This window comes from Rhipicephalus sanguineus, chromosome 7 (genome assembly GCF_013339695.2).
Source record: "Rhipicephalus sanguineus isolate Rsan-2018 chromosome 7, BIME_Rsan_1.4, whole genome shotgun sequence".
In the NCBI taxonomy this organism is placed as follows: Eukaryota; Metazoa; Arthropoda; class Arachnida; order Ixodida; family Ixodidae; genus Rhipicephalus; species Rhipicephalus sanguineus.
This window is the reverse complement of record NC_051182.1, coordinates 91,038,806-91,056,515: the sequence shown is the minus strand read 5'-3', so window position 1 is coordinate 91,056,515 and position 17,710 is coordinate 91,038,806. Positions and strand designations below refer to the sequence as shown.

The window sequence follows — 17,710 nt, the reverse complement described above, 5'->3', positions numbered from 1 at the left end:
GACAAGCAAGAGCCGTTGTCAGGGAAGAGTTGTCCTGTTAAGCAGCCAAAACAAACCCAAATAAGTTCTGTGAGAAATAAACTAATGCACTTTGAGCACGAAAGACAGAACTTTTGAGATAATAACAGGCATTTCATTAAAATGAAACAAAATTGGTCACAATCAAGAAATTTTCATGCAAACCTTGTCGTGCATGGGCGGTCGCTACTACGTTATGGGGGTCTGTAATAACAAATTTGCGAATGTATCGAAGTATCTTAAGATACAATTGGAAAGTATCGTATCGGATACAATTATTGCGGTAGTATCTTGTATTTGTATCTCCAATACTTCTTGTCTGAGTATCTTGTATCGTATCGCGATACAATTTCAAAGTATCTTCGCACAGCCCTGCTAAAGATACACGGCACACGAAATTTTATCGCCGTTAAAAAGACTAAAAAATCTTCGGTTACGCCTAGTTGGTACATGACTTTCAGTGCTTGTCTCATCTCTTCTTTGCCGTCCGTCCTGGTTTGCACTAAGTTTTCAGCTTGAAAGAATAAAAGGCTGTTACATGAAGCCGAGCGGTACGCGGCGACAGAAAACACACACAACAGGACACTATGACAACTACGAGATACCTGACGTAAACGAAGTTTCAGGGGCTTTAACACGACGCGCAAACCGGCGCAATCGGCCGCGAGCGCACTCTCGAGTTTGGTGTTGATATGGTGACGCCATCTTGCAAACCAGCCTGCAAATGCTCCTTTCCGCGCACAGTAAATTGCATAAATAGCCGTCGCATTCTTTCGTAAAAGTATTCGAAATAAACACAAAACGATATCCGCGCGTTTTTAATTAAGCAAATGCTTCTTTATTGTTGATATGTGATGGCAAGAATGACAACGTTCCAAGATGTCAGCGTTCTTGTGGTTAGCCATGTGGTTAGCGGTCTCGCGGCTCAGCTTTTCTTCTAGAGTCAGTATGACTCTAGAGTCAGGATTTTTTTTGTTTTGGGTTAAATCATGATCATGGGCGTTAGTCGTCGGTACGGAGATGTGCAACTTGGCGTCAACGTGGGTGCGTCCACATCAAGTGGTACATCTGCCAAACAACAGTAGACATTGTACAAGCTCTTATATGCCAATGCACTATAAACAATCGACTACTTCTGTGACTACACGTTCAATTTTCGTGTTATACCGATTCTTATGGCGTAGGGATCAGCCACCTTTTTCTTTACAATTCACAAATCGAGTGTGCGTAACACTTCAAAAAGCACAATCGAAACAGAGCTATTAAAGCTAAAGTGTGACAACGTGTAAAAATTGAGGCCCAGTGAATGTTTATAGAGTACGCCAGTAAACTGGTTGCTTCTGGCAAACTTTTTGCTTCTTCTGAGGCAGTACCTTCGACATGTTCTCGAATACAGTGCTGTAGTATGCAAGTACTAACAACTTCTTTGAGCTCTTTAACTGTTTTCCTGATCACTTGTTCAACAGCCCGACCGAGAGGATCTACTTCAATTGCTGTTAAACTCCGAAAAACAAGATATGAAAAAGAAAGCAAAAGATGAAGGCATGTGCTCCATGCTTTCCATAATATAGCATGTGCATTTGTCCACCTCCTAATGCATAGTCGAAACTCGATTTAACGAAGTGATGACCACGCTCAAATAATTTCGCTAAATGAGTGACTTCGTAAAATTCGAAAGGAACTTCTTGTTCCTCGGAAATACAAAAGTGTAGAGCAGCGATTCACAAAAGGTCCTGCCGCACTGGAAATGCTTCTAACCCGTGCCATACGTGCCAAAAGCCCGCGTGGGCGGCCCCGGACATGGAGCCTCCCATGTCAGCCGGACGTGAGGGGCTCAGTGTCTGGGCGCTGAAAATCAGCTAGGCGGTCACGTGAAGCTATGACAGGCTGCCAATATGCAGAGACGGAGAACGAATACAGTGATCGTGCGAGCAGGCCGAGCTCGGAAGTTGCGAGGAGACTATCAGTGTCACCCGACGCAGCAACTACGAAATAACGAAAGCAACCACGACCGCCCCAACTCTAATGTCACTACGTGCTGCGGGTAATAAGAATAAACTAGAATGAATAAATACATAAATAAATAAAAGCTCCACCTTCTACATAAGAGCGCTGCCTACTGCTGACCTCGTTGTTCCGTGCGTGTGCGCTCAAAACAAAGCTAAGGCCGTGACAAGGGCGTCTACATGTTTTAACGTGATACCGTTAAAGAGCACCCTAGAATAAAAAGCCTTCAACGTCAAAATTAGGCAGAAGTCACTGCTTTTGTTAGTCATTTATTTCGTGAAAAACTTCGTTAAATCGCGTTTGGTGCCAAGTTAGTTTCGTTAGTTCGTGTTGATGAAATATTGAACCACCCGGGCAATGGAAATTTCTTCGTTAGATAGGGAACCTCTGAAATCAGGTCTCGTTAGCTCGAGTTCTAAGTGTAGTTAATTTGAGGCACGCATTATTTACTTTTCAACTATTTACAAGATTCGCCATCCATTTCGCAGGCTGGCAACTATCGCCCACTCTGATGTCGCACCCGCTTGAATTGATAACGTCTTCGAACACCTGCGTCTTCGTTATTGCAAGGTAAGCACATTCTAGAAAAATGATTGGCCGAGCTAAGGTCAAATTCGTTTCCTTTTGGCGAATACCGCAACGCAAGGTAAATAAGAATTATGAAAGGAAGTCGAGCATGCTGTTATGTCGAGGTAAGCTTAATTGAAGAGGACACGCAGCACAGTCATAACTTAAGTGTGTGTGTGTGTGTTTATGTGTGCGTGCACGTGTGTGTGTGTGTGTGTGTGTGTGTGTGTGTGTGTGTGTGTGCGTGTGTGTGTGTGTGTGTGTGTGTGTGTGTGTGTGTGTGTGTGTGTGTGTGTGTGTGTGTGTGTGTGTGTGTGTGTGTGTGTGTGTGTGTGTGTGTGTGTGATAGAGAGAAAGAATGGCTTCCCTACACCCCAATGTATTATTACGGGCGAATTCAATACATAACCCGCTGCGATGTGCGCAAGGGTACTAGGCGTCATTCGCTGTACAAATTCTTCTCATCCAGCTCGGACTAGGGCACCATGCACTGCTGACAAATAGCTGGGCGAAAAATATTCCATCTGAGAAATAGCGCGGATTAATGGCACGCTTGCATGAGGCATTTACCTTCATATCACTGCTTTCATCTCTCTTATTCATTAGCGGAATATTACGTTAGGCCAGTTGGTGCACAGCTTAAAGGGGCCCTGCAACACCTTTCTGAGTTATATTGGAATAGTCTCATTATTGACGTATGACTCTTCACGAGTCATATGCCGCAAAAATTTTTCGAATCCGTCAAGTCTAAGTGGTGTTACCAAATTAGAGAAATCACGTTCCGCAGCTTTCGCCCTCCACTCTACGCCGCGAGCGCGCGGAAAGCTAGGCAGCGAGTCGAGGGAGGGAGCGCAGAGGAGCGAGGCTCCGCCCAAGAGCGCCGGCGGAATTTTTTTCTTCATTTTTTTCTCTCTGACGTCTGGGCGCAACCACGTGGTCTGTGCCGCCACTTCCGGTCGGCTTGCGTCGTTCTCGTCGAGCGGAGCCGATCGCACTGTGTATCGCGCGTGCTTGAAAACTGCGCGTCGGTTTGGTAATGTTGGGTGTGCACCTCGAACGCCGTAGTGTTTTCATCGCTCTGCCAACCATGAAAGCAAACCTGCGCGCTCGTTTGGAACGAATGACAGCTGAGATCGGTTTCGGCCCATACTCTGACACACCGCCTCGTAAGACGGCACTGGCAGACGACCCCGAAGCGCCGCCATTACCGGACGCCAGCATTGTTATCGGAGACATGCTGAGCCCCTGCCTCGGTCGGTCGTGAGAACGTGCCGACGATGCAGTTCCCAGCTGACGAGGCAACACTCGAACGGCTGCCACTCTCAACGGCAACCAGCGATGGTCAAAAGCACAGAAATATTCACGTTTTCGGCACTGCGCATGGCGAAGAAAACGGAACCACGCAACTACGAGCAGACGAGCTGTCGGTGAAACCGGAAGTGCTAATATTAATGTTTGTTCGGTGTTTTTAACGCGATAACAGAATATAAACATACATATTATCTACTTATTGAACTCAAAATTAACAACGAAAGTAATAATGAGGGTGTTATCGTGATTATAACATCAGCCAATGGTGGAACTGCCGACAATCGCGTCATATTTTGCGGACTAATACATCATTTGTCGAGAGAAGAGGGAGCGATTTTCAGCTGACTTTGAGAATTTATTGTAAATTCCAGGCCGTGCGCATCGCTATAATATTTGGCTCGCGTGTTCTCGGGAGCCTCGACTACCGATGGGCAGCGCTTTTTGATCATGCTCGAAAAGTGTTGCAGGGCCCCTTTAACGAGATAACGTAGCGCAATCTACGATAACTTTAGGATAAACAGGAGAAGGTAGAATGCAGCCTCTTCTTTTCCTTTTGCCCTTTTTTTCTACAGTTACATTACACTGCGGAACAGTGGCTTGAACCCATTTACGAGCCATACACTATAAGACAAAAAAAGGTCTCCTACGGCTCTTCTTTGCTATACATACGACCCTCACATATATAACTTCTTTCACGACTTTCCAAAAGATAGTTAGCGTGCCACTTTAAAGATAGTTATACATCCCACGACTCTCCTAAAGAGAGTCAACGTGCCTCTCGAAAGAGAGCTATACGTGTGAAAGTCACACGTATACATGTCACATGTGTATACACGTATACACATGTATACACGTCACATGTGTAGCAAAAAGGAGTCAAAGGACACCTTCTTTTTTTCTTAGAGTGTAATCTCCACAGCGCGTAGCGCCGCAGTGAATGGTGCATGGTTTCACCATTTTATTTTGCGCGGTATTTCTTTAACTACAACTTTTTTGCATTGTTCCGTTATACATATGGCTGTTCGCGCTACTGTTTCATACACGGTGGACTGATTCCAAGAAACAGTCCGATGGTCGCTAAGTATGGCACATATGTTGAACGCACTTTCCGCATGCATCCCCTGTGGCCTGCAGCGTCGACACCATAGCTTCATCGCTGGCCTTCGCATTGTACCTTCTATCGGAACACCAGGAAATACAAGACAAGGTTCGAGCCGAAGTTAAAGCCATACTCGAAAAAGAGGCAAGTGCATCCCCTACCTGTCATAATAGCTTAATAAAAAAACATAGTAATAAGGAAACAGCGCGACTTCCTCAGACGAGGACAAAACCGAAGGGAACGACGCGGACAAGCGCTTGTTTTGTGCCGTTCCCTTAGGTTTCGTCCGAAGAAGTCTTGTTGTTTCCTTATTACTATGCTTACTACAATTTAGTAAGCTACATACAACTAGCCCAAAGCTTGACATTACTACTGGCATTACTGTTCTTGTTGTTCTTGTTGCTGTGGCTGCTGTTTTTGTTGTTGCTTCTATTGTTGTCGTGGCTGTCGTTGCTGTTGCTGTCGGTGGTGGTGAGGGGGGGTGGGATCAAGGAAGGTGGTAGTAAATATGTTAGTAGGAGCTTTTTAGTGCAGCTTTTCCTGTACCCTTATATAATTTCCTTCCGTAAGCTACCTGGAGTAGCATGTCAGACCTTCTTGTAGAACTACATAATTAGTTAAGATAAAAGTTTCACCCATAGTAAGCATGCTTGCCTGACGAACTTTTAATCTAATTGCTTGGCTCTCCAGATTTTATTGACACTAATTTCATCTGTTCTCCTCTTATTATATTCCCTCTCTTTGTTTAACAAGCAGTTAGCTCACTTTTTTGCACACGTTGTTCCTAACAGTATGTTTCGTTACATGCCACTGTTCACTGTGTAGGGGAAGCTCACGTACGACAACCTCGGTGAACTCACGTACCTGAACCAAGTGCTGTCAGAATCGCTAAGACTCTATCCTACGCTTCCAGGGTAAAGTGCTTCATTGCATTTTTGTTTGTTTTGTTGCGTGAGCTTTGACCTGATTCTTATGCTGCGCATACACCTGTAACGAACGAAAAAAGGGGAATGCATCGAGGGTTTCTTTTCTTTATTAGACGCAACGCAATCGAGCTAACTGATAGTGAAGTAAAGGAAGCTAAAGGGGACATTATTTTTGTAGTTTTAAGCTGGACGAAGGGTAGAACATCGGACGCGTTATCGTAATGGTGTAGGTTCTGCCCCTCCGACGGCTATTTGATTTTTTCGCCCAGCCTAATTTATTTGCATTTGTGGCACAATTTCTGCATTACGGTCAAAAACTTGAGAAATCATGCATTTCAAAGTTTCATTAGATTCCTTGTGGATTGGCTTCGTGAGAATGCGCGTTGGCGTTTGCAGGGTACTCCATTAGAGGAGGGGAGGAACGTTTCACGGCAGGACGCTCTCCCCCCCCCCTCCCTCCTCCACCCCCTTGTTGTTGAGTCCGAAAGAAAGCGAGCTCCGCAATGGATGCAAAAATGAAAACGACGCGATGACGTGCTTCTTACAACAGCCTGCCGTTGGTCCCCTACTTTCCGAGGTAGACTTCTGAAGTGAACAGTTCTTTCAATGCAACGTCAGCTGTCTTTGGTCACCATCATCGTCAAAAAACATCAGTCGCCCATGCACAGGCGGGGGAGGAAGGGGGGGAATGGCTACCGCCAGCCCTTGCGCCTATGAGATCGCGCGCCTATGAGATTTTGTCTAACAATGAAAAGATCCCTTGAGTCATTCTAGTTTCGTTCTTTCATAGCGACGGTCCAATGAGAGTGTTTATTGGTCAGCTGCCAGCTCAAAATACATCAAGTGCTACGTGACACCAGCTGGTGGCAGAAAAGAAATGTGTTCCACACTCGCCGCCATGGCTGCGACTGGCGCTGTCTAAGACTCCCACGTTTACATGCACGGAAATACCCAATAAAGTGGAGAGCGACCGCCGCCGCAGCTGAATCGGTGCAGCATCGCACGCTTTATCCGAAGGTTGTAGGCTCGGTCTCTACCGAAAGCAACTGGTTTTTTTAGATGCGAAGCAACTTATGGCGGAGTTCAATCCGGTGTGCGGCGTGACCACCCTTACTGCACATGCGCAAACCCTCTCCACACACCTCCTCTCCACTCCCCCTCCTCGTTTAGATAAAAGGCTTGCGTTAGTTCGTAGACACGCTCAGTCACTGCGCCGGCTGCGCCGGTGTCGTGAGTTCCAACGTCAACGTCGGCGCCAGTTGCAGCAATGCCTTAACGACTGCCGAGATCGCGGAGCAGCAAGTGGAGCAGCGGAAGGCTCGACGCGCCGAAGTGCAACGTAAACGTCGGCAAGCGGACCCCGAGCTCCGGGCTAGGAAAGCCCTGCGCAAACGGCAACGTCGGCGGGAAACTGCTGCAGATGAAAAGCGGGCTCGACATGCCGAAACGCTGCTTCGCATCGCCTCATGGTCCCCTTCAGCGTTAGATGGTGTAATTATTTTAGGAGCTTGCTCGCCAAGCTTCTTATGCTCGCGCCTTGTCCACACGCGGCGTGCCCGCCGGCGGCTCACTACTTCTCATTGGTCACGCCAGGAGCGCAGCTGCGCTGTCTCCGGTTTAGTCTCCGGTGGTTTCAAGAATGCTCACTAGATCGCGCCGCCGCTCAAGGCGGCACACACTACGCTCGGCGCAAGCACTAGTTAGGTGACTGCTCGAGGGCCGCGCCTCTCGTTTGGCGCGCTTCCTTTCTCTTCGCCGGGAGCTCACTAAGTGAACACTCTTCGTTGCCGCTCCGCAGCATGAACGGCAGCAGCGCGACGGGCTCGCAACGCAGCAGCATCTCGGGAAGATCTCGCGTTGCCAATAACCAGCCAACACATGATGTCACGTTACGCTCTCTGATGCGTATCGTACGACTGCAAACGTCCCACCACCATCAGGGGCACCTGTATCGATGTTGCCTTCTCGAACTTTCCATTGCGTCCCATCATCGATGATCCCTTGGCAACATACTTTACTGATCCTAAAGCAATCATCTTTAAAGGGAAACGAGTCCCCAAGCTCATCGACGGACGGCCTTCTTGTATTTTGTAAAAGAACATCTCTTGTGTATATGTAATGCATATAGTTCATCCATCATAAAGCAATCATCTTTAAAGGGAAACCAGTCGTCGAACTCATCGAGGGACGCCCTTCATGAACTTGGTAAAACAACATCTCTTGTCTATATATATATAATGTTTATAGTTCATCCAAATGTATACTTCACCAAAATGTATATAGTGCATCCAACCGTAAAATAAATAAACGTTGTGTATGTAATCAATACAAAACAACGTTGTCACGTCTATATATGATGGTAGAGGAATGTGTATTCGCGGGTTACCCGATCATCTCCGAGCAAGCTCCTCTAACATCATTCACTTCGTGAATATGGCGGCGAATTTCTTTCTTTCACTTTAATGCCGCTCCATTTATGTCATAATGACAACATTATAGTTAAAAACTATAACAGTAGTCTCTATGCCTTTGTTGGCTCCATTGTCTGCTGGCTTCATTAGGATCTGTTCTTGTAATTATTAATGGCGAGATGTCTTGGACTGTATTCAGATCAACCTTTAGGCATCTCTTCATAGGGTGCATCTCTTCTCCTACAGCAAAGACCCTAAAGAAAGTCAATGTAGCCGATTAGAGGTCGCAAAGTTTTAACGCTCGTCCGTAAAAGGTGTTTAGCATTGCGTAGATGCGTTCCACCTAAAATTAGCTATACAGGCTAATTTACCCACGGAAAATAATTTCGATACAGCTTTAAATAGTGCTGTCTTTAATTTATGCCGTCATAATTAACGAGGCCACATTAGCGTCAATTATTTAGACAGTGGCAAAACAACGGGGGACCTAGCTAAACAACTGCAACTAATGTTGCTCGCTAACTAGGGGCAGCAGAAGGGTAAAAATATACGTGCACTCACAATTTTACGTGTCCCTATCTATTTAATTAACACGATCGCCCACTCTCTCTGATCACTTGCGTCTTTGGTCATGCGCTAAGTGTGATGACAGAATGGCGTAAAAGTGGGCATATAATGCTCTTCAAAAACACGACAGCGATTACCACATGCTTTCCACCTGAAAATATTTACGAGGTTCCTGTGTAGTCTCTTGGCCACACTCACCATACGGCCAACATTTCTTTGTATACCATACTGCAGAAATTTCGGCGCATCCGTTCAGGCTAATCGTTACGGAAAGTCAAATCAACGATGGTCACAGACATGAAAAGAATTGTTTTTTGTGAAACTTTCCTTGTCGTTGAAATTTATGGAGCAGTCACGTGCCTAATTAATATTGCAGACATTGAACCTCCTGAATAATTTACTCCCGCTCTACCGCCCCGTCACGGTGATCTAGTGGTTATGGCGCTCGACAGCTGACCCGAAGGTCTCGGGATCGAATCCCGGCTGCTGCGGCTGCATTTTCGATGGAGGCGAAAATGTTTGAGGCCCGTGTAGTCAGATTTAGGTGCACCTTAAAGAACCCTAGGTGGTCGAAATTTCCAGAGCCTTCCACTACGGCGTCTCTCATAATCATATCGTAGTTTTGGGACGTTAAACCCCAGATATTATTATTATTACTTCCGCTCTACCACCTGTGTGTTCACTTACATCACCTAATTGAATATCAGATTCTGATAATTGATTTAAGAGAGAATATGTTTTCACGCATATTAATCCATACTAGACACATTTTCGCCCCGCAAAACTTTTGTTTCCAGAAACCAGAATTAGTTGTGTTCGCAGTGTATCGATACATTTAGAACAGAGGAAATATTCCTCACAAAGGAAAAAATTGCGTTAGAATGTGAAGTTGGGCTATTTGGTGCTAGCGGCGTGATATGTTTGCGGCTACCGAAACTTCTTGAAATCCAGCTCCGACGGGCAGTCATGCAGTGGGAAGGAATAAGTTTTTATTTAGCTTAAAGTTGTATCCTGTTAACTGACCGGCATTTATGAACACGACGTTGCTTCCTGTGCATGCGGCATCTTTTGTCTATTTCAATCTGCATATTGGCCCTGATTTAAACAGTTTCAAGTTGTCGCCCAGCTCGCTTTAGTGTTGGTGTTGCTGTCCCCGTTAAACATGCCATCCAAATACAACATGGCATTGTTCTTTTCTATACGTAAGGAACAATGAGCTTACAATCCCTATAACGCGCAAGACCTGGATGACTCCCGTTGTCTTTAAATATCCCGTTCACTTTATAATAATATCTGGGGTTTAACGTCCCAAAACCACGATATGATTATGAGAGACGCCGTAGTGGAGGGCTCCGGAAATTTCGACCGTCTGGTGTTCTTTAACGTGCACCTAAATCTAAGCACACGGGCCTCTACCATTTCGCCTCCATCGAAATGCGACCGCCGCGGCCGGGATCGAACCCGCGACCTTCGGGTCAGCAGCCGAGCACCCTAACCGCTATACCACCGCGGCGGACTATCCCGTTCACTTTCAATTTGCATCAAGCTTGTGACGCAAAAGCGAAAAAAAAATTCGGCAGATTCCACGCCTTGTGGAAATCTGTTTCATGCGAAGCACTCAGCGAGTAGTTCTAAGCTGCATATTTTTTTGGCTTTGAACAAAGCGTTACGAGATTGATCAACGTGTTTTCGTAAGTGCAGTTGTGTACACATCGTGGCCTTACCAGGTACGTCGACAACACTGGTGTTCAAACGATACCTTATGGTCTGACGTAACGTAGCATTCACGTTAGAACACGTACGCCAGTATTATCGCAGTGAAGTCCACTTTACGGTGCGATGATGCGAACATCATACCTAACTTTCGTTAGCGTATTCCTTCGGGGTCGAGCAAGGCTTGAATATAGCATGCTGAATACAAATGTAATGTTTATTAGACTGCTTTAAAAGCAGCGCCAACACTGGAACCACAGACGTTAACCTGACATGACGCCTGCATCATAGGAGTACATATGTTGTGTTGATTGCTTTGTTATAAAATTAGACAGCCAGCAACACAACCACACTTGACGTTGCACCGACATTACGCCTGCATAGGGCGTTATTCCAACGCAGTTTCTAGCCCTGACGTAGCTCTGTGGTAGGATACCTGACTGCCACGCAGAACGCTTGCGTTCGATTCCTGCTGGGATCCTAATTCTTATGGTTCGCATTCGTTGGGTCAACGCTGACGGTGTCGGTTTTTCTTAACACTCTCGCATTTAAATTACCAATGTCTGTTATCGCCGTTCCTGGGTAGATATCAACTGTCAATCACCTGTGGCGCATACCCGTACACCGCCGCCCGTGGTAAACGGGTATGTGCCACACGCGTCTGGAGCAAATGATTTGACGACCTACGCGACAGGATTTTCACGTTATTCATGTCATGAGCAGACAGTCATGTTCGACAATTCCTCTTACCCTCCCACGCGAATTTTGGTCTACACCGAATTAAGGCGATCATGAGAGCACCCAGACGTAGGCGGCTAGCTAGCTAGCTAGCTAGATAGATAGATAGATAGATAGATAGATAGATAGATAGATAGATAGATAGATAGATAGATAGATAGATAGATAGATAGATAGATAGATAGATAGATAGATAGATAGATAGATAGATAGATAGATAGATAGATAGATAGATAGATAGATAGATAGATAGATAGATAGATAGATAGATAGATAGATAGATAGATAGATAGATAGATAGATAGATAGATAGATAGATAGATGGAAACGCTCGCAGTGCCTTGGGTTCGCTAAGAAATGCTTGACATTTAAAACACAAATAATGTCCCCTTTGCTTGCCTTGGCTTAATTCTCTGTTGGTTTCATTAGTTGACCTTATTCTCAGTGGCCATAGCTGCCTTGGTATTCAGTGACCTTATCTTACCTTCCGTTCAACTTGCCATGGTTTCTGTGTCAATGACTGTGCCTTTGCAGATCGGTGCGCAGGAGATGTGACCAAGACTGCGAGTACAACGGGGTTCGCATCCTCAAAGGCATGAATGTTTTTGTTCCCACCCTGGATATACACTACGATCCCGCACTGTGGCCAGAACCCGAAAAGTTTGACCCTGAACGGTAACGAAGCAAGATTTTCTCAGCTCTAAGAGTAGAATAAGCACCTGTAGTAAACTCGAACTAACGCGTTACCTCAAATAAAGATTTCTTAGCATCTCTTCCTCTCTCAACGCTACGAACAATGCCGATGATATGACAATGTATACGTCAAGAAGACGTGCGCTATCACCAGGATTTTACTGAGATTTTACTGACTAGGTGTGAAAACAGAACGCTTCAAGAATGAGAACGAAATGCTGACAGAAAAGCACTATCTTATCTGCGACGCCCGTCTAGCCATTACAGGAGACATAGAGCGCGTAAATATTGTCGAGACGGTATTCTCATGTATGCATAATACAATCGTCTGCAATTTTCTTCGTGTAAACTTAAAACGCAGCAGCACTTCATAGTTATGTAATGCAAGATATCTTAATATTAAGCTTCAAATCCCTTTCACGTAAACGTCACGAGGTCATACAGTGGATATTTGCGTTACGCATATCTCAGCTTATGTGTATATATTTGCGTAATCTCTAACAGTATGCAAAATTGTGGACTTCCGTATGGAAATTAGTAGTATTTGTATTTACCTTGAACAATTGTGCATGTGTATTTTAGCGGTGTCATGGACTAGTCTGTAGGACCTCCTGTTCCGGTTACTTGAATGTAATCCATGTTCTTCGTGCATATAGAAGTTTTTGTTTTCTTACAAATACGAGCATGGATTCCTGGTGCCTTCTAAACGTGCCCTACTTCTCTGTTACATCATGCCTTTAAACAAGGAGCCCAGCTTGGATGCCCCCATGAATGGTTAGCATTAAGGAAGTCGGGCATAAATAAACCGCCATGTTTGCGAGGTATTTATATACGTGTTCATCGCAAGCCTATATGAGGCCGTTATTGGACTGGCTTCAGCATTGATGTTAAGTTGGTGCATAGCACTGAGAATCTCCCCAAGACAGTCTTCAACTGAGAGACAATCGTGAAAATTGATAAAATCGTGACTTCGCAACAATGTTTTTTTTAACATTTTGGTGGACTGCATCGTATGCTCATATATCGCAAATTAAATGTTGGTGTTTCATGTTCTAATCAATCAGATGATTCTTTTCAACATGCTAAATATAATAGGTCTACCAGGACAGCAGTAACTTATCATTTGATATTAAACGTAATTTCGTGCATAATCTGCGCTTCCGCCCTACAAACAAGAAAATGTTACTTTAAGAGTCAATCAATACAGATGACAAAAATATTAGCTCGTACCAACCGTTTTGAAAGACTCGTTTATGCCAGCTATCATAAGGTAGTATGAGCACACGAAAGTTATAGACTGCTATGTAAGAACGTACGTTATGTATTTTCAATATTTTCAAGTCGTGTTCGTTCAGCATACTCTCAATTCGCATTTCCAATCTCGAAAGCGCGACGTTCGTTCTGCAGTCTCACAGGAGATCATTCGACAAACTTCCCGTGGCTGCACCGCAGTAGACATGCACAAGGCTCAAACAGAACTACAAAAAATCTCTTGGATCGTCTTTCAGGTCTCGCAGAGTCGACGCTTATATGTAAGGTTGCTATGGAATGCTAATCTTTTTTTTTTTGTTACTCTCGGCTCTATGCGGCGGCGCAGATTCAGCAAAGCCAACAAGGCTGGCATACATCCCATGTCGTACTTTCCCTATGGACTCGGGCCGCGGAAGTGCCTAGCGTCGGCACTCTCGCAAGTGGTGATCGCTCTCGCAATGGCCCTTCTTGTGACGAAATACAGGTTACTGCCCTGCATCAAGTACATCGACGTGAGTACCAATCTTGAAGTCATACCAATCTGCGGCCGCTGTCACTCTGTTGCATGCATTGATACAACGTTCCATTAACATGTACACGGGAGCCTTTACTACAGAGCGGCAACGTTTGTGACTGTGTTCGAAAAGTGTTGTAGGGTCCTTCACATATATGCAGAGCCTGCCATGCCTCCTATATTATGAAGGTATATAGCAGCATTTATCAAGGCTGTGGCGCGCATCGGACACGCCGCGTTAGTGCAGTCATGTAATGTGCTGTGGCGCACATGAAGAAGAGATGTTCAATGTGCCTTTTCAAGCTACAAGCACTTCATGGTTTCCTAATTTAAAGAACTCAAATTTAAAAATTTGTCAGTTATCGAAAACGTCTCAGAATGATGTGACCTCTCATAGATGCGGGGCTACGTATTTTTTAAAATATGTGTCGATCTTTAGTTAAAGCTCACATTTCTTAGAAACTCTGTTTTTTTTTTTATGAAATCCTCATTTTAAGTTATGCTTCCTTCTTCGTCTAGGGCTTAGGGCCAAACAACGAAACGTTCCTTTCCTCAGTAAGGAAGCCTTCATTTTGGTGAGGCCGCCTTATGTCACTCTGAAAGCTTCCTCACTGAGGAGCCCTCGGTGAAGGCTTCCTTGGCGCTTCCTCAGCTTAAAGGGACACTAAAGAGCAAAACGATTTTTCTCGCATTAGTAAAGTAGTCTTCCACGATACCAAAAACACCACGCTTTCTGCGCGAAGACGCTTAATAAGCGAGAAAACGCGCAAAAAGAAAATACAGGTGGGGACGCCACCTTGGAATTCCCGCACCATTTGCCGTGACGTCAGATATTTTTGACGGTGCCTGCTTGGGCCTACGTAGTTCATAATCGGTTTAATCGAAGTACATTGTCTTCTGAGGGGTCCAGGGACTTGACATAACGAGTTGGTCGAAATTTCGTCGAGCCAGTGGCGCCAAAACACGTTAAATGCTCTTTGAAGTCTTTTACGTCACGAATTATAAAGTTCGGCGCGAAATTTAAAAATGAAACTTTGAACTTGGTTTTCTCCTCTAATAATAAACCTATGGTGGTGAAATAGACTACACACGAGTTCTCCGAGCACACTTTATCAATCTAAACCAATTCATTGTTTCTCTTTAGTGTCCCTTTAAGGTTGCTTTGGGGCTACCTTCGTGCGCCCTTAGGACCGCTCCTGGCCCTGAACGAGCGCTTCACCTCACAGCTAGCCCACGTGATGAGCTAGCCCACGTGATGCTTGTTTCCGAGGCAACCCTTCCACCCCACCTCTGCGGGGAGACGTGAGCGTGGGTGCACGGTGAAGCGCGTTTAGACTGACAGCGTTTAACGTTTCAGTGTTGCTAGAACGCACCACGTTTTGCGCTCGACTACGGTGGCTTTTCACATTTAGCAGTTGCAGTTGGGAGGAAGCGTACACGCGTCTCTATATTAACACTTCAATATGGAAGTGATGTGGTGACCCAACTTTTTTTTACAGAATAAACACTTGTGAATAAAGCTTATATTCGACAATCTCGAACGCAGGAGCGCGGCAACCATTCCTCCCGCGAGGACGGGTGAAGGGAGTTTTCAGAGTACGCTTGCTTCCTCCGTCGGTACTTGGCTGTAAGGAGGCCTCACGTAAGGTGAGGACGCGGTCGAAGGAAAGGAACGTTTTGTTGTTTGGCCCTTAGTGGTTTTTCTCAAGTTGGACAAACTTTACTCAAATTGACTCGTTGTTTCTCTGAAAGAAGTATTTCTTCGTTTCACGCGTACTCGAATTAGAAGATCAGCGTCGGCTCATAGCTGAAGCTCCTTTTCAAATTGATAGCAGCCATCACGAAGACGTCGTCCTCGGGGAACCACATATCCGCTCCATATGAACTAGTGAACCGCACGCATTTGCGAACGCTTCTGCTTTTTGCTTTTACCTTGCGTCAGGTGCTTAAATATCGTTCATGGGAGATCTCGTGAGCATATAGTACATAAGTGCAAGAATAGGAATAATAAATTTTATTGTCTACTTTGGCACTCTAATTTTCACGTCTCCAGCACCTCAGCGCTTACTGTGCTGCACTGTGCTAGAAGGCAGAAAAGGGGCAGTTTGCTCCTAAAGAATTTTATAACAGATAGATCGGAGTGCTTATTCGTGGATATCATGCTAGAACTCTCCAAGAGAATTGTAAAGTAATCACCTCAGTATTCACACGTTTGGTGCATACAAAATTACCGCATCAATAGACGCCAAACAACCCCCTGGCTGTTGTACAGCAGAGACATCACTCAATTTCCTTCCGTAAGGCGCTACTTGACAGAGCCTGAGCTTTCGAGAAAGCGTCGTAAAAACGCGTCTTATAAGCTCTCGCATGCGCATAGTGTGTCACCAACAGCTGCAACAGCTATATCGGATTTATTTTGAAATACGTTCGTACACGCTTAACGTAACAACCGATTGCTTAATGTTAAAAGTCATACATGAATTGAAAGTCAGGAATAAAATTTTAACCTAAATTCGTAGCACCATCACGTACTGGTATCTACAAAGACTAAAGTTTTCCATGGAAAATTACAATATTTGCCTAGCTCTCATCAGGTCTCATGAAGAAAACGTCTATTATTGTATGAATATCAACGTTTGTAGAATATTTACCTCATTTCTTCTTTTTATCTTCGTTTTCCTTCAGGAGCCGCCAAAATATGCTGCAGCGACGTTGCTGGGCTATCCCAAGGAAGGTATCTGGCTGAAACTGGAAAAACTTTAAGGGATGAACAAGAAAATGTGAATCAACGTCCGTTTTTTTTTTTTTTTTTTTTCTGTGGAAGCGCCATCGTCGTTATCGTTTGCATTCAAGCAGCGAGCTGCACTTTCAACTCCCCGCGTGGCCGAACTCAATTGCGCGTGTTCTGTTCTCCCACCTCACCGCTGAAATCACTCGTCAATAAAGCATTTCGTGTTATCTCGTCATTGCATAGTTTCTTTCTTCCCCATCAATATTTAGTGGCATGAGCAACGAGCGACACTCTTGTCTCTCTTCCAAGGACTTCCGGTCGAGCGCTTACTTCCGGTTTTGAAAATGAAGTTTATTCTTGTCTTTTTTGAAGTACATGTATTTACACATTCGTGGATCCAACAAAATTGTTAAAGGGTCCCTAACCGCATCAGAAGATCAATAACACTAAATGGCAACAACATGGGAAGAGAACAATTAAGAATTGTTATCAAAAGCACTAGTAAACAGAGATTTTACCAGCTAATATTGTTTGACAGCAAATGGTCACTGTTATGAAAAAATAAGAACATAAATGACGTGATAATTAAAACAGAATGTAATTAAAACAGAAGGAGTTTATTATGTGATATGTATAGGTGCGAATCCGAACACATGTGAAAATAAGGACTACAAATTAATATGACAGGACGAATTGATATAGAGTGAATTTTTTAGTTGTGCTCGGAAAGAGAAGAGACGGGGCTGTGCTCAGATTAGTAGTAAGGCTATTACAAATAATAGTTCCTCTGAATTCCAAAGTTTGACGACCATTTGAGTGTTTATTTCAGGTACTAAAAGGCGGTAGCGTCAAAAACACTCCTTAACTCGAGGTGACAGACGAAGGGACACCGACAGTAAGTTGAGACTATCGTCAAATGGTCTGTATAATATAGAAGCAACATTGTAAGTAACTAGGTTGTGGACACTTAATACATTAAAATTTTGAAACAAATCGTCACCTCTGATATGAATATTATTAGGCATTATTATGCGAAGAGCTCTTTACTGGATAGTTAGTACGGATTTAAGGTTTTTCCGAAGATTCCGACAATGGCGGAAAAATCAAGCTCCGACCAATCGTTAAGAACACAAACACCCAAAGACAAAGACCTTTCGGTCCCGC

The 17,710-nt window shown here is 44.5% G+C and overlaps 1 protein-coding gene across 1 annotated transcript; it reads left to right on the top strand.

The window, feature by feature from the left end:
* Positions 1-5,836: 5,836 nt before the first annotated feature.
* Positions 5,837-16,755, top strand: LOC119398839 (cytochrome P450 3A19-like). The gene is made up of 4 exons (XM_037665657.2): positions 5,837-5,916; positions 11,892-12,032; positions 13,648-13,813; positions 16,501-16,755. Exons 2-4 carry the CDS (start codon positions 11,953-11,955, stop codon positions 16,576-16,578), a joined length of 324 nt encoding a protein of 107 aa, XP_037521585.2. The 5' UTR covers positions 5,837-5,916; positions 11,892-11,952; the 3' UTR covers positions 16,579-16,755.
* The last annotated feature ends 955 nt before the right edge of the window (positions 16,756-17,710 follow it).

Excerpts from the sequence above, each read along its gene's own strand:
- LOC119398839 (XM_037665657.2), top strand. The coding sequence starts at position 11,953 with ATGAATGTTTTTGTTCCCACCCTGGATATACACTACGATCCCGCACTG. Across the intron at positions 12,033-13,647 it reads GAAAAGTTTGACCCTGAACG|ATTCAGCAAAGCCAACAAGG; the intron begins GTAACGAAGCAA and ends GCGGCGGCGCAG. Across the intron at positions 13,814-16,500 it reads CCTGCATCAAGTACATCGAC|GAGCCGCCAAAATATGCTGC; the intron begins GTGAGTACCAAT and ends GTTTTCCTTCAG.